This window comes from Mesocricetus auratus, unplaced genomic scaffold (genome assembly GCF_017639785.1).
Source record: "Mesocricetus auratus isolate SY011 unplaced genomic scaffold, BCM_Maur_2.0 Super-Scaffold_100003, whole genome shotgun sequence".
Classification (NCBI taxonomy): Eukaryota; Metazoa; Chordata; class Mammalia; order Rodentia; family Cricetidae; genus Mesocricetus; species Mesocricetus auratus.
Window position 1 is genome coordinate 51,027,757 of NW_024429188.1, and position 22,931 is coordinate 51,050,687.

The 22,931-nt window shown below is 37.6% G+C and overlaps 1 protein-coding gene across 3 annotated transcripts in view; it reads right to left on the reverse strand.

The window, feature by feature from the left end:
- Zdhhc15 (zinc finger DHHC-type palmitoyltransferase 15) overlaps window positions 1–22,931 on the reverse strand; it is a 90,044-nt gene that overhangs the window by 41,305 nt on the left and 25,808 nt on the right. For all 3 annotated transcript variants that reach the window (XR_002381490.2, XM_040744299.1, XM_005086531.4), the window contains 2 exons: window positions 9,079–9,173; window positions 2,050–2,170 (listed from right to left, as the gene is read on the reverse strand). Coding sequence is in view for 2 of the 3 variants with exons in the window: in XM_040744299.1 (XP_040600233.1) it covers window positions 2,050–2,170; window positions 9,079–9,173 (216 nt within the window). In the remaining variant the exon portion in view is untranslated. The remainder of the gene's footprint in view (window positions 1–2,049; window positions 2,171–9,078; window positions 9,174–22,931) is intronic.

Here is a 22,931-nt window from a genome sequence, read left to right on the forward strand (position 1 = left end):
ATACCATGCAAGTTTCCAGGGGAGGGAAGCAGCCAACAGTCCTAGTCTGCTATGATGTCTGTGAGCTACAATAATAACCAGCATGGCATAAAAACCCCAAGGATGTGGTGGTAGCATGCATACCGTTGCAGTAACCAGTAGTTCTCTGATTAGACTTAGATCCTGCTCAACAAGAGGGAAATAATGCCTGGTACTGAGAACCTATCCACCAACCTGGGGCTAGTCAGGTCATGGATCATGAAGGAGAACACACAGACTTCCATTTTACTAAACCAGCATAGTCCCTAACTACACCCTAAATATTTATTCTTATATCCATAGATATGCAGAGTTCTCAACCGTCATCAATGAAGCATCTCTAAGCGATAAACAGACCATTACAGAAAAATCAAAATGCAGAGTTGGAGAGCCCAGTCCCAACTTATACATCTATAATACAACTCGTGGACCGTGAAGCTTGGGGAACTTTATAGAAGAGGTGGCAGAAAGATTGCAATAGAGAGGAAAAAGAATTCTGCTGAAAGACTGTATGTCTCTTAGAAATGTCAGACCACTATGCACATGAAATCTCATCAACAGGACTGCCTAAACAAAACCTGAACAAGGACAACATGCCAGCATGGAAGGAGAAAGTCACATGGGGCTTGAACCCTATACAAAGAACTACAGGGAGCCGAAGAATACTGGGAACAGAAGAAATAGTCTTCCCCTGGGAAGAGAACACCAAGGCTTATCCAATATCAAGTATTCAGCCCTGAAATCATATACATACAAGTATCAATATATGAATTGAGCTGACTGTATTACAAACTTAGGAATATATTAACAACAATTAAAGAGTTAGAAGTCATGAATTTGAGAGGAAGTAAGTGGTTGCATGAGAAAGGTTACAGGGAGGAATGGAAAAATGGGAAATAATGTAATAATGTTATTTAATAAGAGACTTGGCCTGTCCAATTCTGTATTCCTATTACTTGGACCAGTGTCTCACACATATTATTCACTTAAAAATGTATCATGCAAGTTTTTATTAGCTACTTTTCCTTCCTATAGAATAAAATACTTAGATAAAACAACTCAAGGGAAGACACGTTTATTACTTCTTAGCAGATAACTGCTGAATGAACAAGTGGTGAAGAAATGAACCCAAGTGTCTGACAGCACCCTTTCCAAAGCATGATGCAGCAGAAGAGCCTTGGTTTTCAAACTTTCAAAGGTGGAAAACCATTTCTGCAAGTACTGTTCCATTCATCCAAATGAAATGCAAGAGTAAAACTCCACAAAGGATATGTAATCACAGAAATGCTGGTACATCTTCTTTGTTTATTACTACAAGGAAACTGATTCATACTAGCTAAGCATTGGAAACAACCAAATGTGTATCAGCCACTGAGTAGGTGAACGCGCTGTTCTAGTCATACAATGTAATACTACTAAGCAATACAAAGAATGAAACACACAACAATATGAATGAGTATCACAAATATTAAGCTGACTAAAAGGGTGCATACTTGATTTCAGTTACACAAAATTCTAGAGCAGACAAAACTATCAGAATAACCATTGTATGTATGTGTGAGGACTAACTGAGTAGGGATGGCAAAACCTTCTTAGAGTGATGGTAATTTTTTAGCAGCTTTGATTACAGGTGTGTATATTTTTCAAAACATGTTGAACTGTACACTTAAGATTGTTGCATGTTTTCTTATGCAAATATTACTCACAAAGTACATATTTGGGTGGCTATGTATTGATGTTTGCTATTTGTTTTTAAATGCATCATAAAAAATAAGATGATCCAATGGAAAACAGAGGGTTGAATATAAGGACAGGAATGTGATAAAGCAGTACAATAAAATGTTAGTGGTAGAATCCAGGGTATTACAGTTGCTTATAATTCTCTCGACTTTGATAGGTGTTTGAAATTTTTTCTAATGAAATGTGAGTTTGAGAAGATGGGAGGAAAAGGATGCTAGTCTGACAACGCAGATGACTTGCTATTCCTTACTTTCCTGCTAGCTGACTCTCTGACTGAGATGATGAACTGACCTCCACTCCCGGTTCTCGTGTACACTGGTAGCTTCTTGGCCATATCCACAAGCATTTGCTTCTGGACCTCAGGTCTCTCTTCATTTTCATAGCGCTCCTTGTCTGTATAGGACAAGTGGAACTGGAAGCAGAATAGGCAAGGCTTTACTTTCTCAGGTTCCCAGAAAGGATTAAAAGCAACCATAACTACCTAAATGAAAACATTTATTATCTGTCCTTGAACTCCAAATACCAATTTGCGTTATAAATTTCTTTGGCTAAATATCTTATGAGATAAGTGGTGCTCTTTTTTAAATAATAAAAATAAAACATAACACTTAGATTAGGTATATCGTTCATGGTTGTACTGAATCAACTTACAAGTAGCAAAGCTAGTCCTAAATGCACTTCATGTAATTCCAAAACTTATATTCTTTCCATTCCATTATACCAGGTATAATGGTATATACAGTTGTGTAATACATTACATTGTTGCTAGGATTCCATCAATGAGTAGCAACGCTTATTGAGTGCCAATTGCTTTTTCACAGGTTCAAAATGCTGATGACACTTTCAGAAAAGTTGGATGAAATGGTTTGTGATATTTCCTGCATAATTATAATTTTGCAAATGGGTAGAAATTTGGATTTCCTCACTAGCTGATACAGAATTTTTGCCAATTTAATGCTACATTTCACTAATCCTAGCTTAATTATTTTTTCAAAGTAATATAGATTGGAAAACTTTTCCTTAGTCTACACAAAAGGGTAGACAGAGGTGAAAAAAGAAAGGATTTATAGTGGGAATTTCTAGTTTAAACCTTATCATGGACATAAAATAAAAAACCACTTTGGGAAATTCAACATTCTTGTTCTAACCCTTTCCCCCTGTAAAATGAAGGAAATACTTCTTTCAAAAGACTGATGTAGAATCTCTGGGTAATAACAAGTAACTCAAAGTATCATTTAGAACTCTAATTAGTAATCATTTAAATCTAGTTGACATTGTCAGTCACTTGAATTTTAACCCTTACTTGTACTTTCACTCAGTACTTCCTCAGCTACTAGCGATACTAGTCATCACTTCATGAATAGACCATATGGGGTGTTCTCTTGAAATACTACCTATTGAGCATTTCCATTAAAATAATTAGGTTCTGAGCCAATTTCCTTTGAGGATGAGGTCTCTGTTGGGTTGCCCATGCTCCAGTGAAGGCTACACATCCAAGAGTATATGAGAAACACAAACTATATCTGTTAGGTTTAAAGAAAAAGAGAGGACATGAGTGAACAGGTGGGTATATCAGGGATAATGGATCTGGGAGGAAGATGGGAATGGTAAATATGATCAAAATTGTAGGAAATTCTCAGAAAACTAACAAAAATGAAAAATGGGTTATTGTTTATGCTGGATTATGGCAATCTTTTATATATTATAGATTCTACTCTTTTGTTGAATATTTTCTAACAATATATACCTTTCTTTAAGTCCTTTTATGATATAGTTTGAGGGACAGGAGCTCTTGTTAAGAGTGTGGATTTATAAAACCAGTTTGGAAAACTTATGTACTATCTAAAAAAAAATGCATGTCTGCATTATGACCTAGCAATTCTACTCCTAGTTACATAGCCAAGAGAAATTAACGTGTGTGGGTGAAACATGCATTTTAAATATGCCAAAAGACATGTACAAGAATGCTCAGACTAGGTGTGTGCATGTATACACACATACAATATATATAAATGTTTAAAAAGTGAATTATAAAAACCATTCCTATGGTGTATTTTATAGTATTGTACCATTCTCAATCAGAGTGAGAATTAAATAATCTCCTGAGGATATGTAGAAAGTCATAGGGGGCATTTGAGGCTGTCACAATAAATATGGTGCATTTATAAGGATTCAATTTTTAGCCCTGAGTTCTACTGTGCACTAGGTAGATGCATCCTAATCACAATGTCCTAAGTAAGTATTGTAAATTGATAAAGAACAACCTGGCTGTTTTGTTTTTATAGGCACAATTATACTAACATGAAATATAAAATTTTTAGATTTTCATTTAAATTTCAATAATTGAAAGTAGTGCCTTGTAGTAGTGCTTTAATCTTTGAGGCATATTTCTGGCACTAACTAAACCTTATTAAGGATTATAAAGCAGTGAGCTAATAAATGCATTTTGGATGAGACAACCAGTAACAGATTGGAATGTTGTATTAGAGAAATTAATATTGTGGCTATTAAGTAGACCCAAAGAACTCTCCTTCCCTTTTTACAAATTGAAAATGATTAAGATGTAGTCATAAGCATTAGACATTTGCAGTACTTGATTAAAACCGAACATTATTTCTTCAAGTTTAGGTCTATAAAATTCCTAACCATTTAGCCTTTTTACTGACCTAAAAGCTTTCATAGATAACATGAAGGGGATACTTAATTTTTATTAAGCTAAAATCAACACAAGATGGTATTTTATTTATTAGATACATTTTATAGTGCATAAATTCAGTGGCATTTATCTTACTCATACTGTGGTGCAAACAAAACTACCTAGTTCCAAAACATTTCATCATCCCAAGAGGAAATCCTCTATTTATTAAGCTGTTATGCTCAATTCCTTTATCTCTAGGTAGACTAAAGCCAGTGTCTGCTATATGGATCTCGGTCTATGAATTTGGCTTCAAAGCAGTATGGCCTTTGGTGTGTGGTATCTCAATTTCCACATTTCAGGGTCATCTATGTAGCATCATATCAGCACTGCATTCCCTTTTATGGCCAATGGTGTTCTGGGATGTGTACATATACAATATATATATAGACATACAGATACACAATGCAGATATACAATACTTCCTCATCTATTTTTCTGCTGAGGAATATTTGAGTGGTTTCAATCTTTTGTCTATAGTGCTTACTGCTGCAATAAAGATTTGTAAATATGTATTTGCTTGAATGCTTGCTTTTAATTATTTTGATTATACACCCATGAATGGAACTTCTCGGTCATATGACAACCTTATGAGGAAAAGCACAGCTATTTTGCATAGATTTACTGTTGTGGAATATTAGTTTAGTACTCATTTGTGCTATGGAATATCTGTTTAATTATGCAAAGATGTGTGGTATTCTTTTAAGTTTCATTTGTTTAACTCTGTAAAGCTGTATTTCTTTGCCTGTTTAAAACACCTGGTTGTTCTAATAAAGAGATAAATGGACAATAGTTAAGCAGTTAGGACTGCCAGGCAGAGAGAATAAATAGGAGAAATCTAGGCTCAAAAGAAGGGGAGCAAGAAAATGAGAAGAGGAGAACACTAGGGGCCAGACACCCAGTCACATAGCTAGCCACGGAGTAAGGAAAGAAATATATATAGAATAAAGAAAGGTAAAAAGCCCAGAGGCAAAATGTAGTAAAAGAGAAATGGGATAATTTAAGTTAGAAAAACTGGCTAGAAACAAGCCAACCTAAAGCTGGACATTCATAAATAAGAATAAGTCTCAGTATATTTATGTGGGAGCTGGGTGGTAGGCCCCTTAAAATAAAAACAAAGACAACTACAATCTACCATTTTATATTCCTAGTCAAATTTGGAAGAATTGTGACTTCTTTGCATTCTCACCAACATATGTTATTTTCCATTCAATCATTTGTTCATTCATTTAATGGTTTCAGTCTTGGTGGTTTTGGTGCCTAGATTTGTGTCTCCTTAAACTAGTAGTGGCGTGCATAAATTTTCCATGTCCTTAACAGAAAGTTGTATATATTCTTTGGAGAAGAAGTATGTATTCAAGATCTTTATGTATTTTACAATTGGGTTATCTTTATGTATTTTGAGCACTGGACACAATGGATGTATGAAAATACTTTCTTTGATGCTTTGGGTGATCTTATTGTTTGGTTTATTTCCTTTCTGCCAATTTTGTCCCTTCCTTCCTTCCTTTTTTCCTTCCTTTCTTTCATTTTTTTGAAGTTTGGCTTTCTACTCTTCATTAAACAGCTCTCGAAAACATCAATTGATTATTTAAGACATTCATTTATTCCTTTAAATGTGTTCACAATTATAAATTATCCTGTGAGCACTGCTTGATCGCATACTATAATTTTTATTATGCCACATCCCATTTTCATTCCCCTCAAAGTATTTTTAATTCTCCCTGTGATTTCTTAATTCATCTATTGGTTCAGGGTGTACTTAATGGTCAAGGTGCAGACAAAAAGAGACTGTGGAATTCTCAGCCCTAAATGAGATACCTATATTGCACCCTCTTCTCCCAAGGGTCAAGGATCACTGAAGAAGAGGGTACAGAAAGATTACAAGAGCCAGTGGTGGTGATTTTACACATCAAAGCATCATTTTTCATACACAACAGGGTCATTGCCCATATGAACACACAGCTCTTGTGGTGGCAAACACAAGACTGCAATATCAAGCCAAAATCCCAGCTTGGAGAGGGGAGTGGGACAAGTCCTTCCTATAGCGGAGGAGATATTGGCAATTGACAGCTTCTGAGAGAGGGAAACAGGATTTTTTGCAGCTAATGTATGTTTTATTTTATTTATTTTTTATTTAAATTAGGAACAAACTTGCTTCAAATGTGTTTATCTACCTGAGGCCCCATAGATTGCCAAGGCCTCCTCACTGACACCTAAATTTAGGGTGTCTAGATAAGTCCCATGTTGGCCTCTCAGCCATCAGTCTGGGGTCTATAAACTCCCCCTTCTTCAGGTCAGCTGTTCCTGTGGGTATCACCAGCCTGGTCTTGACCCCTTTGCTCATTACTCTTCCCTCTCTGCAACTGGTTTCCAGGAGAGCACTTCAGTGTTTAGCTGTGGGTTTCTGCCTCTGCTTCCAATCAGCCACTGGATGAAGGCTCTAGGATGGCATATAAGGTAGTCATCAATCTCATTATTGGAGAAGGGCATTTAAGGTAGACTCTCCACTATTTCTTAGCAGTTTTTTTTCAGGCTTTGGCCCCTGGTAGGTCAAACACTAAATAGTACATGGATAGCACAAATGGACCTGATATTTTTAAAGCATGATAAAGTAGGAGAACACAAAGTTGGGTGGGTAGGGAGGAGGTTTGGATCTGGGAGGAGTTGGGGTGGGAGTGAATACAATTATCAAAATGCAGTATGTGGAATATACTTAATTTCTCCACACTTGTGTATTTGAGCTTTCTTTGTCTTGTTAATTTTTAGTTTTATCTCACTGTACTTAGAGAAAACACTTTGTATGGTTTCAATGTTTTAAAAATATCAACTTCTGTGGTGGCCTAACAGATTGTCTAAACTGGAAAATGTTTAGTATCAAATTTGGAAGGACGTATATTCTGCTGTTTTGGGGTGAATCCTTCATTTACTTTTGATCTTCTGCCTACTTATTCTATTCACTATTGAAAATGTTCAACTGACATCTTTTAAACTACTACTGCAGAACAGAATTTTCCCAGGTTTTGCTTCTATTTTTTCAGATTCATTTTAAAAATAACTTTACCATATTGATGAACTGACCATTTATTTTTTGTGGTGCTGTAGATCAATCCAACAACCTGCTAGTCAAATGCTCTACCACAGACCTATATTTAGCACATTGACCATTTTATCACTATATAGTGTATTTCTTTTTCTCTTATGTTTGACTTAACTCTCCTAAGAATATTTGTGTTGTGATGGACCACAGAACCTCACACATGCATTGTATTGCTGAGCCACAACCCCAGTCCTTTTATCTTCCTTCCTTCCCTATCTTTCTTCCCTATGAAGTCTCATATTTGAAATCAACATGGACACCCTTGCTTTCTTTTGATTTGCTTATATTTTTAATCATTTATTGTCAACCTATGTATGTCGTTGGTACTAATGTTAAATGTATTAAAGACAAATTAAATACATATGTATAATTTTAATCTAGTTTGTTAATATCAGGCTTTTATAATATATTTTCTTGAAATTGTCTCATTATGTAGCTCTAGTCATGGAACTCTCTATGCAGGGCATGCTGGACTCAAGTTCACAGAGATCTACCTACCTTTGCCTTTAGAGTGCTGGTATTAAAGGCATGTGCCACTGCACCTTGTCTCATAATATTTTAAGTGTAATTTATTTTATTATTGCTTGAGATAAAGTCTTACTCTGTAGATCAGGGTGGCCTCAAATTTGTGGCACTCCTCCTGACTCAACCTCTAGAATTATGGGACTACAAGATGAGCAACCATGACCAGGAATTTCAGTCTTTTAAGTGGATAAATTAATGAATCTCTATTTTATGTGTTGAGTAGGAAAGATACTTGCAATTTTTCCCCATTATTTTCTTTCTGTATTACTATCTTTCTTTATGTTTTAAATTTTTTCTTTTATTATTTTGTCCTGGAAGGAGACAATTTAGAATAGTATCTTTCCTATGTTAACAGTTTTAGTAAGATCTCTCCCATTGTTTCTTTCTACTTCCAAATCTAGTTTGTTTTAAAGTTGTTACAGGTAATAAATGTCTGAAATGACCACTTTTCTGACCTCTTTCAAACAGTGCAAGAAACACGTGGATCTGAAAGTACAAAGCTAAAAGGGGTTGAATTAACTGCTTAATTTTTGTTAGAGTTGCCTTCTAGTTTCTTGGTGGGTACTATTTTAAAATAATACAGTTTCATAGAATTGAACTAGATGAGGCCTCAGAACCTAGTGGCTTCTTGTTTTAGTCAGATCTCCACCGCAGATAGTAATCCTAAAGATACCCAATGGAGGTGAATTTACAAACTCCTTTAATAACCAATTCTTCCCTTAATGCCTTTGACTGAATCCCTTTCAATTTATCCTTAGCTGGGCTAGGTGGTTTGCCACTAAAGTCCCACCTACTCAGGAGAGGTGAAGGAGGATCTTTGGAGGTTAGGAGTACAAGGCCAGCTTGGGCAACACAGTGAGACCTTGTTTGAAAAAAAAAGACAAAACAGATTGAGTTTCTTTGGAATGGGAAGGTTATTTCTCCATTTGTTCTCTTCTTGTTTTGTTGGTACCTTTAGATTCTTTTGTTCTTAACATTGTGAAGCAACAAATATTCTTACCTTCTGGTTTGGCTGCTGTGGGAGTGTAAAGATAGACTTCCAGTAGGTCCATGCAAAGAACACAAAAATGGCATGATATAGTGTGAGGTAGATAACTGAAATAAAAAAAATTACATTTTAGTGCATTTTCAGAGTTCAAAAGAACAAAACTAAGCAATAAATGTCTATTTTTTCTCCTATTACTGTATACTCTCTAGGATTCTAGGATTACGATGAAATATTGATGGCTATTCTTTTCCTATGCAGAGACAAGAATATATGCAGAACAGCACATTTTGAACTAGAGGCTTCCTGGAAATTATATCCTTTTAAAGCTGTCATAAGATTCTTTGAGTAAAGAGAGGAACTGCCCTTTATGACAACATATGAAAAGATATTTTAGCCAGTTTTTATTATCTCTGTCACCATGGGTGCTAAAATGTTATGATACAAATTGTACTTTATTAGAGTTTACAACATGCTTTTTCAAAAAAATTAATTATGTGTGTGTCTGTGTATGTGAACGTGCATGATATTGCACACATGTGACATTCAGAGAACAACTTGTAAGAGTCAGTCCTCTCCTTCTGCCATATGGGTTCCAGGGATAGAATGCAGGTCACCAGGATTAGCTGCAAATCCCTTTAGCCACTGAGCCATCTGTCCAGCCCAAAACATATTTTTATGTTATTTTCTCAGTAACTTTGTTGAGAAAGATAATGGAATAGGGCAGGTAATTATCATTAGTAAAGGTCACACACTAGGCAATGTAGTCTGCCATTAAATATAGGACTTCTGACTCTAAGTCCAAGTTCTTTTTGGTAGCTTTATTGCCTACACAGTTCAGAAGCTTAAGCTATACCTTTGAAACAGATGTGCACATGACTCTCCACTGCCTGTCTTCTCATACTTTTGCCTTTTATACAGTTCAGTTTGGTATTTTCCACAAGGCTGGTTACTAGATGGAAAGTCCCTTCAGTGTTTCGTTGTGAGCCCTTGAATGGCATGGTCTTATTTCAATCCAAAAAGACCCCCCAAAAGTGTTGTAATTCAAGACCAAGTTACCAAGGTTAAGTCTCTCATATATCTCCTCTTTCAGTCCCAGACACTTAATACAGAATGTTTTAGGTGTGAGACTATGACATCTCATTTTGAAATTCAAGAGACATGGAGTAACAGACAAAGTGTACGCCACATATCCATCATACTTCTCACCTGTTCATGTCAAGTGCGTGAATCACTCCAGATTTTCTCACGTTTGAATGTGTATATAAAAACATGCACACGATGAACATAACATCTCTACAACATCTAAAAATTCAACTGTCTTTCTTATGAAAAGCTAAATATTCATATGGTTCAAAATTCAAGGTAGAAGAAAGAATATAGTGAAATTTTTGTCTTTTTCAGTTACATTCTATGTAAACAACCAATGTTATAAGCCATGACTTCAGATTTTGCTTTTGAAATAACCCAGTGTATTTTGTCACATGCAGAAAAGTAGTCTGTACACAGAGTTTTGGAACACACTTCTTTATTGCTTACTTTATTTGGAGATTATTTCATTTTCTATAACTTGGAAAGAGTGAACATTCTCATTTCATAAATAAGTCCCAGTGGAGTGTTCAGCCCTAAGTGGAACATCTATATCATATACCTCTTCCTGCCAAGACCAAGGGACTGTCATAGAGGGGGGACACGCAAAAACATTGTAAGAATCAGAGGTTGGGCTTCTGGACATGACAGGGCTGCTGAATATTATAACTCACAGAGGCCGTGACTGCATAAGACATGCACAATATTAAGTCATCCAAAATCTCAGCATGTATTGGGAAGAGGCCCAACAGGCCCCACTCCCTAGATGAGGGGCTACTGGCAGTTGGTGGTTGCTGAGAGAGCAAAAGTCAGTTTTCTTCAGGAATGTGGTCCTTGGTAGACATTTTCATGTTTCAATGGGTGGCCATACACCCATGAGCACACAGGTAATACACAGTATACACAGCTTGTTAAAAAAGAGTACAGAAGGATCACTGCCAAACTCTTTTTACGAGGCTACAAATACCTTAGTACCCAAGCCACACAAAGAAACAACCAAGATAGGGAATTACAGACCAATCTCCCTCATGAACATTGACGCAAAAATACTCAATAAAATACTAGCAAATTGAATCCAAGAACACATCAGAAAAATCATACACCATGATCAAGTAGGCTTCATCCCAGGGATACAGGTATGTTTCAACATACGAAAATCCATCAATGCAATCCACCATATAAACAATCTTAAAAAGAAAAACCACATGATCATCTCACTAGACGCTGAAAAGCCTTTGACAAAATCCAACACCCCTTCATGATAAAGGTCTTGGAGAGATCAGGGATAATAGTAACAGGAATATACCTAAACATAATAAAAGCTATATACAGCAAACCAACAGCCAACATCAAACTAAATGGAGAGAAACTCAAGGCGATTCCTCTAAAATCAGGAACAAGACAAGGATGTCCACTTTCTCCATATCTCTTCAATATTGTACTTGAAGTTCTTGCTAGAGCAATAAGACAACAAAAGGAGATTAAGGGGATACAAATTGGAAAGGAAGAAGTCAAACTTTTACTATTTGCAGATGATATGATAGTCTACGCAAGCGACTCAAAAAATTCTACCAGGGAACTCCTACAGCTGACAAACACCTTCAGTAAAGTTGCAGGATATAAAATTAACTAAAAAAATCAGTAGCCCCACTATATATAGACAATAAAGGGGATGAGAAAGAAATCAGAGAAACATCACCCTTTACAATTGCCACAAACAAAACATAAAATACCTGGGGGGTAATGCTAACCAAACAAGTGAAAGACCTGTATCGAAAGAACTTTGAGTCTTTAAAGAAAGAAACTAAATCAGCCCTCAGAAAATAGAAAGATCTCCTATGCTCTTGAACAGGTAGGATCAACGTAGTCAAAATGGCAATCTTACCAAAAGCAATCTACAGATTCAATGCAATCCCTATCAAAATACCAGCACAATTTTTCACAGACCTCAAAAGGACAATCCTCAACTTTATATGGAAAAAAAAGACCCAGGATAGCCAAATAACCCTGAACAATAAAGGAACTTCAGGAGGCATCACCATCCCTGACTTCAAACTCTATTATAGAGCTATATTCCTGAAAACAGCTTGGTATTGGCACAAAAACAGACAGGTAGACAAATGGAATCTAATCGAAGACCCTGATACCAACCCACACACCTTCAAACACCTGATCTTTGACAAAAAGCTAAAACTATACCCTGGATAAAAGCAAGCATCTTCAACAAATGGTACTGGAGTAACTGGATACTGGCATGTAAAAGACAGCAGATAGATCCATATCTATCACCATGCACAAAACTTAAGTCCAAATGGATCAAAGACTTCAACATCAATCCAGCCACACTGAATCTCTTAGAAGAGAAAGTGGGAAGTACCTTTGAATGAATTGGTACAGGAGACTGCTTCCTGAACATAACCCCAGTAACATAAACACTGAAATCGACAATTAATAAATGGGACCTCCTGAAACTGAGGAGCTTCTGCAGGGCAAAGGACACAGTCAGCAAGACAAAACGACAGCCCACAGAATGGGAAAAGATATTCACAAACCCCACATCTGACAGAGGGCTGATCTCCAAAATTTACAAAGAACTCAAGAAGCAAGTATCCAAAACACCAAAGGATCCAATTAAAAAGTGGGATACAGAACTAAATAGAGAATTTTCAATAGAAGAGTCTAAAATGGCTGAGAGGCACTTGAGAAAGTGCTCAACATCCTTAGGCATCAGGGTTTTGCGAATCAAAACAACTCTGAGATACCATCTCACTCCCATCAGAATGGCTAAAATAAAAAACACGGATGACAGTTTATGCTGGAGAGGATGTGGAGAAAGGGGAACACTCCTCCACTGCTGGTGAGAATGCCAACTTGTGCAGCCACTTTGGAGATCAGTATGGAGATTCCCCAGGAAAATGGAAATCAGTCTACCACAAGATCCAGCAATTCCTCTCTTAGGCATATACCCAAAAGATGTACCCTCCTACAGTAAGGACATTTGCTCAACTATGTTCATAGCAACATTATTTGTAATAACCAGAACCTGGAAAGAACCTAGATGCCCCTCAACTGAAAAGTGGACAGAGAAAATGTGGTACATTTACACAATGGAGTATTACTCAGCAGAAAAAAAATGGAATCTTGAAATTTACAGCCAAATGGATGGCACTAGAAGAAACCATCCTGAGTGAGGTAACCCAGTCACAAAAAGACAAGCATGGTATGTACTCACTCATATATGGATTTTAGACATGGAGCAGGGCATTGCCAGCACACAATTCCACCGCCAGAGAGTCTGGGGTGCAGGGAGGACCCTAATAGAGATATGCATGGTAACCTGGAGAAGGGTTAGGGGATGGTATCTCCTAACTGGATTGGGGTGGGGAGAAGGGGAGGGAAGAAGGAGATGGGAGAAAGAGAGGGAGAAAAGAGGAAGGGAGAGAAGGACATGGGAGAGCAGGAAGGTTGAGCCAGGGTAAGAAGAGAGGAGAAAAGGATGGGAGATACCATAAAAGAGGGAGCCAGTATAAGTTGGAGGAGAGATCTGGCACTAGTGAGGTCTTCACAGATCTACAAGAATGACACCTACTGGCATTAAGGCTACCTTAAATGCCCTCCCATGATAATGAGATTGATGACTACATTATATGCCATCCTAGAACTCTCATCCAGTGGCTGATGGAAGCAGAGGCAGACACCCACAGCTAAAAACCGAATTTAACTCCTGGAACCCAGTTGCAAAGAAGAGTGATAAGCAAAGGAATCAAGATCAGGGTGGTAAAAACCCACAGAGGCAGCTGACCTAAACAAGGGGGAACACATAGACCCCAGATTAATAGCTGAGAGGCCAGCATGGGACTGATCCAGACCCCCCCCCCCGGAACCTGGGTGTTAGAGAAGAAGCCTCGGCAATTGTGGGACCTTGGAGAGTAGAGTAGTATTTATTCCTGGCATACAAATAGACTCTGGGAGCCCATTCCACATGAAGAGATGCTCTCTCAGCCTGGACACATGGGGGGGGGGAGAACCTAGGCCCTGCCTGGGATGATATGACAGACTCTGAAAATCTCTGATGGAAGCTCTTACCCTCCCTGGGAAGCAGGGGGGCATGGAGTGGGGTGGGGGGTTTAGAGGATTGGGGGTTCGGGGGAGGAGGGGAGGGAGAGGGAACTGAACATGTACAAAAAGATAAATAAAAATAATAAATAAAAACACACACAAATATTCTCTTTAACATGTTATTCTTTGCCATTGTGATTTTGTTTTTATCTTAGGCAGAAGGGATGCATTCATTCATGTTAATTCAGAATGGAATGGGTGTATGGAATCTTTGGTTTTTAAAAACATCAGAATAAGATAATTTTATGTTTATATTGTCGCCATGCACTTTAATGGTAATGAGATTAAACTAGTTTGGTTACATGAATAGATGAAAGTATTCTAAGGGTATTTATCATATCTTTTATTTCAAATGTTTGAGATGGAAAATGTGGTACTTTAACTTGGTCCAAGTTCTATTACACATTAATACTTGGCTTAGCTGTGGAATTGGAAACAGCTGCATCTCATTCAACTATCCTAGGATTTATATGGTGTGGATTCTTTTTGACAGATAGAAAATGAGAGATCATGAGGCTAAATAATTAAGTCACAGTTATTCAGCAGATTGTTAAAATAGGGACTATTCTATAGATTTTGTAAGAATCTTAGTGAGTTGGAGGAGACTATAGGAACCATCTAGTTCAGTCTTCTCAATCTGATATAATTTAGGTCCAGAGAAGTTAAGTGATTCAATCAAGGTTACCCACGAAGGGTATGGAAGCAATGGAATCAGAATCCGGGTTTTCTCCCTTCCAGTCCAGAGCTCCTTTTCTTGGGGCAGCAAATATAAAATTTCAGTGTGTAGGGTGGTTGACATTGCTCAGTAGGTAAAGGCATCTATCAAGTCTAATGTCTTGAATTGGAACCCCAGGACCCAGGTGGTAGAAGAGAACCAACTCCTACAGTCTGTCTCTTAATATTCACATTCTCAGTGTGGTTCACATGTGTGAGTGTACACACACACACACACACACACACACACACACACACACGCACACACGCATGCGTACACACACACACACACGCACAGGCGAGCTACATTAAAAACTTTAACAAAAATTCAGCCTATATCCTTTACCAAAGACTGAATCATTATCTGAGATTACAGAGTTCAGGAATTTAGCAATTTACAAGTAGGAGAACAGTGTCTTTAAGCCATCTGGGTGTCCAGCCGACCATTTCAAGGAGGAAGACTGCTCCAACATCCCTGGCAGACAATAACTTCATCTCTGCCAGTGTTTGAAGTGTCTCTTCTTGTAATATAAAAAGAACTCATGATTGTGGGACCTTCTGTGTAGACAATGCTCCTGAGCTTTGCTCTCAAAAATGTGCCAGTCCAGTTCTTTCTGCATTAAAAACATGCAGCATATTTCGTCTTGGATATTCCTTAAGACAAGTTCTCACATTATAGTTCAAGGTGGCCTGAAACTCAACTATGTTGCTTGAACTCTTGGCAATTTTCCTGCCTCACCCTCCCTAGTACTGGAATTACAGACCCAAGTCACCACACCTGGCAGACATACTCTTGTTTAATTAAATTTTGTGCCTAGAATACCCATCCTTGCAAACCACAGGGGCACTGAATCTTTTTAAAATATGATGCTCCAGTGAGGTTTCAAATCACTGGAGAAATCAAAAGCTTATGAACTGTAACCCTGATCTGTCACCGCTCACTGACATTGAACTGAAATGGGAAAGCCTCTTTTTTTTTCTTTAGAAAAGAGGCACAGTGTAGCCCTTCACTTATCTGGCAGTGATTAGTTGTGGGGCATCAGAAGCTATTGGAGTTAGGGTTACAGCATAAAAACCCAAAGTCTTCCAATTGCCTTTTTTCCCTTTCCTTTCACCAGATGCAGAGGTTTTCAAGACAACCAGTGCATGGCCAAATGCCAATGAAAAATTCCTCTAAGCATGCAGTTGTTCTGCATTTCATCACCGTGTTGCAATGTGAAAAGCCCATTATGGGAATAGCTTCTGAAATGAGAACGACTACTTAAGCACGTTCCCTAAAATAATGCCTCATAAACACCTTGATAAAAATTATGGAAGCTAAAGTTACACGCTGGAAGGAGCATTAAAAAGTGGCTATTAGCAACCTCTTTGGACAGTAGGCTGCCTTTCCTGCTTTGCTCTTAAGGAGGTAGTGGGAAATGTGTGTGTGGGGTGGGGTAGGGATAGAGACTTGTGCATACATTTCTGTATGCTTAAAAACGGATGTCATAGACTGTTGTGAATGCAGCAAGATGAGCAGCAAAGTGAGAAAGTGAAGCAGCTTTCCTACACATTCCCAGACACACAAATGCCAAGGCTGTTACTGTGGCAATTATCTAACATACCTTTTCTTTTTTCTTCTTTAAAAGCTATTGTTAGAGACTCTTTAGTTTAAAAAGAGATTATTTTCTGTAACATCTTTCATACCAGTTGATGACTAAAAGCATTTGTGTTAGTAGTGAGGGAAAATTGGGGGAGAGGAGTATTTTGCAATTATGCACTGTAATTCAAATAGGAACAGCGGTTGTAGATCCAGCAATTGAGAGGCCTTATTAAAATCTCCATTTTGGCTCAGGATAGAAATCCTCAGCTTATGATAAGGGGGAAATTTGCCATCTAGGCAGTTACAGCGCCTTTTGAGCAGAGCACTTAACAATGAGATGTTGCTCCTGATGTTAAATACATTGCCTTCCTTTACTTGCCCTGCCTTGTGAACTGCAGCAGAGCCAGATCTTATGTGGCAGAGATTGGAAGGATGAGTGAGAATGGGGAGAGTCCCCTAGGTTTTTGCCCAAGGTTCTGAGAACATTTGATGAAAATTGAAGAATTACTCTCATGTTATTGCCATGGTTTATCTAACCCTAGCATTTGAATTTTTATCAGTTGGTTCCAGGGTTTAGCTAATTAACCCCTAAGAGTTTCTCTGATAGCAGTATAACATTCTGGTGGCTGTGGCATTGTATTTTGAAAAGCATAGTTTCTTTTTCATTAATGTCAACTTCAAAAGTTGGGTTTTCATCCAAAGTATACTAATTACCTACTAGGCATCTACTGTTCATCAATTTATATAAACATTTTATAAAAGTGGTTATGTCACCAACTCTTTTCAATTTTTTAAAAAAAGATCTATTCATTATGTATGTTCACTACATGCGTGCTGTGCCTGAGGAGGCAGAAGGAAACATCCCATCTCCAGTAACTGCAGTTAGAGTTGGTGGTTGTGACCACCAAGTGGGTGTGCTGGGTATTTGTGAATGAAGTTCTTAATTGGTCTAAGTAATAAAAACCTGGAGTCATACATAGAGGAAAATGCTGAGAGATCATAGAGAAGATCATAGAGAAGGCCAAAGCCACCTTTACCTCATTAGCTTCATCCTTTCTCCGCCCAGTCATCTCACTTCCTCTTTCTGCCCAGACATCTTCCTTCCTGTCTGCCTGTACAGACCTCCAGACCTCTATGATTAGCTAGTAACAAACTCCATCTTCTGATCTTCAGGCAAGCTTTATTTGTATAAGCAATATATCACCACAGGTATTGAACCTGGGTCCTCTGCATAAACAGCAAACGATCTTAACCACTGAACAATGTCTTTAGCCCCCACCTATGTTGCCTGTTCTTGGGGACTATCTTATAAATTTTCTAGCCATTATGCAAAATGTAGATTCATTTTAGTTGACATCAACTAAATCACTCATTCTTTCTCTGCACTAAACATATACTAGGCAAGTATCCAACCACTGAACTATACCAATAGCCTAAACATCATTTTCAAGCTGGAAACAACTTTCTAGTCCTTATGCATTAGGAATTGGTACACAATACCAAAAGAATAAAATATATATGTTTATGGGTATGAATTATAGTATTAATCTTTGTCAACATGTTTGTATTCGGAATCACCTAGGTGAGGCTTTTTCCAGTGAGGTTTAACTGAAGAAAGAAAATCTACCCTGGATGTGGGGGGCACCATCTTGTGGTTTGGGGTCCCAGACTGAATAAAAAGTGAAAATTAAGTCAGCTAGGGTCCAGTATTTATGTCTCTGTTTGTTGATTGTCAATGTAATACAATTATTCTCCCACCAATATGCTTTATCCAAATGATGGACTGTAACCTCTCAAACTATGGGCTGAAATAAATCCTACCTTCTTTAATTTGGCTTTGTCAGATAATTGTCAGAACACGACTAACTAATCTGTAGCCTTTTTCAGTTTTTGGGTTTCTTCCGTGTTAAGGAGGTCTGGCACTGAAGTTTCAGGTAAATCATAATGGATTTGGAATTGGATGATTGGTTTGACCTCCGGATCTGCCATTTAACAGCAGTGTACCCTTGGGTTGGGGGTGATACTCTATAGCAGAGCACTTGCCTGGCTTCTTTGAGGCCCTGAGTTTCTGTCCTAGAAGCAAAGCAAAACAAAACAAAACAACAAAAACTTAAAAGGGTGCTGGGAAGATGGCTCAGTAGGTAAATGTCCTTGATAATGAGTTAGGATGCAATTGCCAAAGCATAAGTCCCTATAATCCCAGAATGCCTATAATATGGGAGATTGAGACAGAATACCCCGCAGTTCCTAGGCCAGTTAGTTTGTTTCTACTTAAAGATTTATTTTATTTTACATGTATGTGTGTGTGCCTGAGTATATGTATGTATGTACCACATGCATGCAGGTGCCCTCAGAGGCCAGAAGAGATCAATAACTAGAGTTACTGGGAGTGACGAGATGTGGGTGCGGGGAATGAAACCTGAGTACTCTGTAATAGCAGTAAATGTTCTATATCACTGAGGCATCTCTCCATTCCACTAGCTAAAGCATGGTTAATGCAGCATAAGATACCTTGTCTCAACAAGGTGGAAAGGTGAAGACTAACAGTTGAAATTTGTTCTCTTATCTCAATACATGTGCTGTGGTATGCCTGTGCCAACAGCCACATACATATATACCCATAAGACTCTAACACACATATACCACAAAACAAAGTATTCCCTCCTGATTATGTGTCCTTGAGAAGCTAGTTAGCCATAACATGTACACATAAATAGACATGTATACAATGTTTAAATGTATTGATAAAATTCGTAATATACACACATAAAATGCTAGTCTCATAAGGTTTTTGTGAATATTCATTTTTTAAAAAGCATGGATACATCTGACATATTTGCATAACTTACTCAACAGTTTTATTCTCCTTTTTTCTTAACTCTTGGAGGCTTATATTCTAAGAAATAGCAATAAAAATTATACAGACTTTAGGGGCAGAGACACCACAGGTTTGTTTAAAAAGAAGAAAATTGTTTGTCTCTAGCTCTCTACTTGATGTCTAGCCAATATTTCATTGATTCATTCATGTTGGGTATACAGAAGTAAACAGGGCTAATCTTTTGGGTAACAGTATTTGGCTTTCCTCATAACTCAAAATAGATAACTGAGATATCATTATCCTGTGTGTACAATTTGAGTTAAAGGACCCTGTTGATTTCACACTGTCAGGAATATTCACAGTAGACTTTAAAGGGAAGCAGATTACCTGTTGTTCTACGTGGTACCTGGGGATTTATGGATCAATTCTCTCTGGCTGGGAAAGTGACAGGAGCGGTACCAATCACAGGTTGGTTCCCTTAGAATGTATTACATTTTGTTGATTCAACCAATAAATCTATCTCAGTATCATGATGCTGACTTGATTTTAATTTCATGAAATTTCAAAGTTTTAAGGCATCTGGGATGTTATTTTGCACAATAGTCTAGAAGACACACACATCTGCTCTGTAATACGTTTAATAATCAGTTGTCTGGCTTTTGTTTGAATATCTGAAGTAATACAGAATCAATCATCTCCTAGGGGGTCAGTGCATCTTAGTGCTAGAAGACTCTGTCAGAATTATTTTTCTTTTACAGAAATATGCTTCCTGGCAACACTCTCTCATTGATCTTAATTTTGCTGTATGGAAAGGAAAACAGATTTGTTTAAAAAACCAAGGCCTGTACCCAGACATTTAAAGATCTTTCACAACTCAATAAAATGGGCAAAAGGCTTAACTTGCCCAAAGAAGAGTTATATGGCAATAAGATGTAAAGAGATACTTGGCATCAACAGTCATTTCAGAGCTACAAATTAAAGTCACAAAGAAATATTGCTTAATATGCAGTAGAATGATGATAAAAACAAACAAAACTACAAACGAGTAACAGTGGCAGCAAGGATTTAGAGCATTGCATATGCACTGGTAGGGAAGCAAAAAGAGTAGAACCATTGATGTAAACACTCTGACAGTCCTTTATCCAGTTAAACATACCAGATGAGGCCCAAATCCTACTCCTTAGTGTTTACCAAGAGTAATAAAGACCTTCCCACAAAGCATATGCATTTCTGTCACTTTAAAAAAATAGCTCTAGAAATTTTAGCACATGGCAGCCAAGCACTCTACCACTGAGCTATGTCCTCAGCCCTGTATAAGTGTATTTTGATCAGCTTTATTCAAAGTATCTCAAAAGTGGAAAGAATACAAGTACACTTAAAGTAGTGAATAAAAGACTGAATTGTGGCACAACAGTAATGTGCACTACTAATCGACAATAAAAAGCAAGAAACGATTCAGACGTGCAGTGACATGGAGGAATTTTAAATCTGTATTCTACTATGAAGACAAATATAAAAGGTTACACACTGTATGATTCAATTTATACGGCATTATGAAAACATAAAACTATAGGGGACAAAATAAAATCAGTGGTACAGAGATATGGGTGAGATGAATGTTCGATAATGGGGCAGATGGAATAACCTGAGATAATGTTAATATTTTATACTTTCATTATGGTGGTATTTACATTGTTACCCATATTTGTCAAAGGTCATTAACCTGAATACTTAAAGTTGCTGTCTCCCCGTTTTATAAATAAATCTGACAAAACCAGAAAGCAAAGAGATCTAAAAATGTGGCTTTCCTTGAATTTTTTAATCATGGATTTTTCTGACATTTAGCAAAATAAAGAACAATTCTAATTTCCCAGACTAATATTTTTATTTTTCTCAGTAGCTGTATTCAAATATGTTGAGTGCTCTAGACTGTAGAATTACAAGCAGTGTGGATGGGTAAACAAGCCAGGGTGGGTGGGAAGCACTGGGTTCACTGTGGTAACTTTTAATACTCTTACTCTCTGTGTGTCTCTCTGCCTCTCTCTGTTTCTCTCTGTTTCTCTGTCTCTGTCTCTCACTCGTCATTTTAATGAAATGGTTTCTTTTTTTCTATTTTGTTTCCTCCCTCCCTCTCTCCCTCTTTCTTTCTTTCTTTCTTCATTGCTTTTTTTGGAGACATAGTCACTCTATGTAGCTCTGACTGACCTGAAACTCAGTAGGCAAAACAGGCTGGCCTTAAACTCACAGAAATCTGATTCTGTCTCCTGAGTGCTGGGATTAAAGAAAGGTATGGACAATCATGCCCCGAAATACTCATCATCTTGAATCAATATATACCTTCATGAGAAAGCAATCTCATGTAGGTGGAGATAAATACAGGGGAATGTTCAAAAGACATAAACATATAATAGTTCCAGACTAAGAAGAGAAGAGCCAAAGCATGAGGAAACCATGGCCTTAGAAATTAGGTACATTTTGATGTCGCTGATCCAGAGACATGTCCAACTGTCAAGGGCCAAAATTAGCTTTAAACATATATAAGAGCCAGTGTAAAGGCACTTGCTACCAAGCCTGATGACTGGAGTTTGATCCCTGCCTGCTGTGGAGCATGTTCATTGCCCCACAATACATATACCACACACACACACACACACACACACACACACACACACACACACACACACACACACACACACACACACACACGCACACACACACACACGTATGCACATACAAATTTTTTAAATGTATAAATTTTAAAAATTTAAAAACATATCAGGTCTACAATAGACAATGTTGAACTTTGTTCCATCCTTAATCCTGCTATTATTACTAAAGTCCTATGCTTTCTAACTTCAAGCATTTTTATATCATTTGTGCTTTCTGAGGTTCTAGTGTTTGTTATAATAGAGAACAAAAATAAAGTTTAATTTTTAAGTTCTTTGTGAGAATTTATCAAATGAATCATTGACCCATATTACGAATTACTCTAAAGATCATTTAAAACATATTTGTATGAGAAGTCAGTCACTTTTCCTGCCTGGGCACTCCGGGAAGTGCAAAGACAACACCATGGCCTGTGCCCAGCTGGGTGCTGTAGGAATTGAATAAGTAGGTGATAGAGTGATGGGAGAGAAAGTAGCGAGCAAATAGGTGGTAGAGAAATGGAAGGTGGGTGGTTTGTGCACCATGAAGTAAGGCGGAACTAGAGATGCAAAGGCGGTTGCTGTTCTTTCTTGTTCCTTGGGAAAAGGTGAATTATACTGCCCATCAATAGAGCCAGTAACAAACAAAAGGGCTAGTGAGTCTATGACTTCTTCCTTTAAGAAAACCAACCATTATACTAGTCACTGTGACTCCCAGAGCTGCATCCTAGCCCAGGAAGAAGAGCAGTATGGGCAGAATGGAGACCTACAACTGACTGGACATGTCCTGCTGTGTTTACTTCTCATCATTGGCCTATCTGTTAGTCTCTCCAGTTGGTTGTGGTGGTGGTTCAACCAAAAGACTGGATGACTCTATGTTAAATTACAGTTTTACCATGCT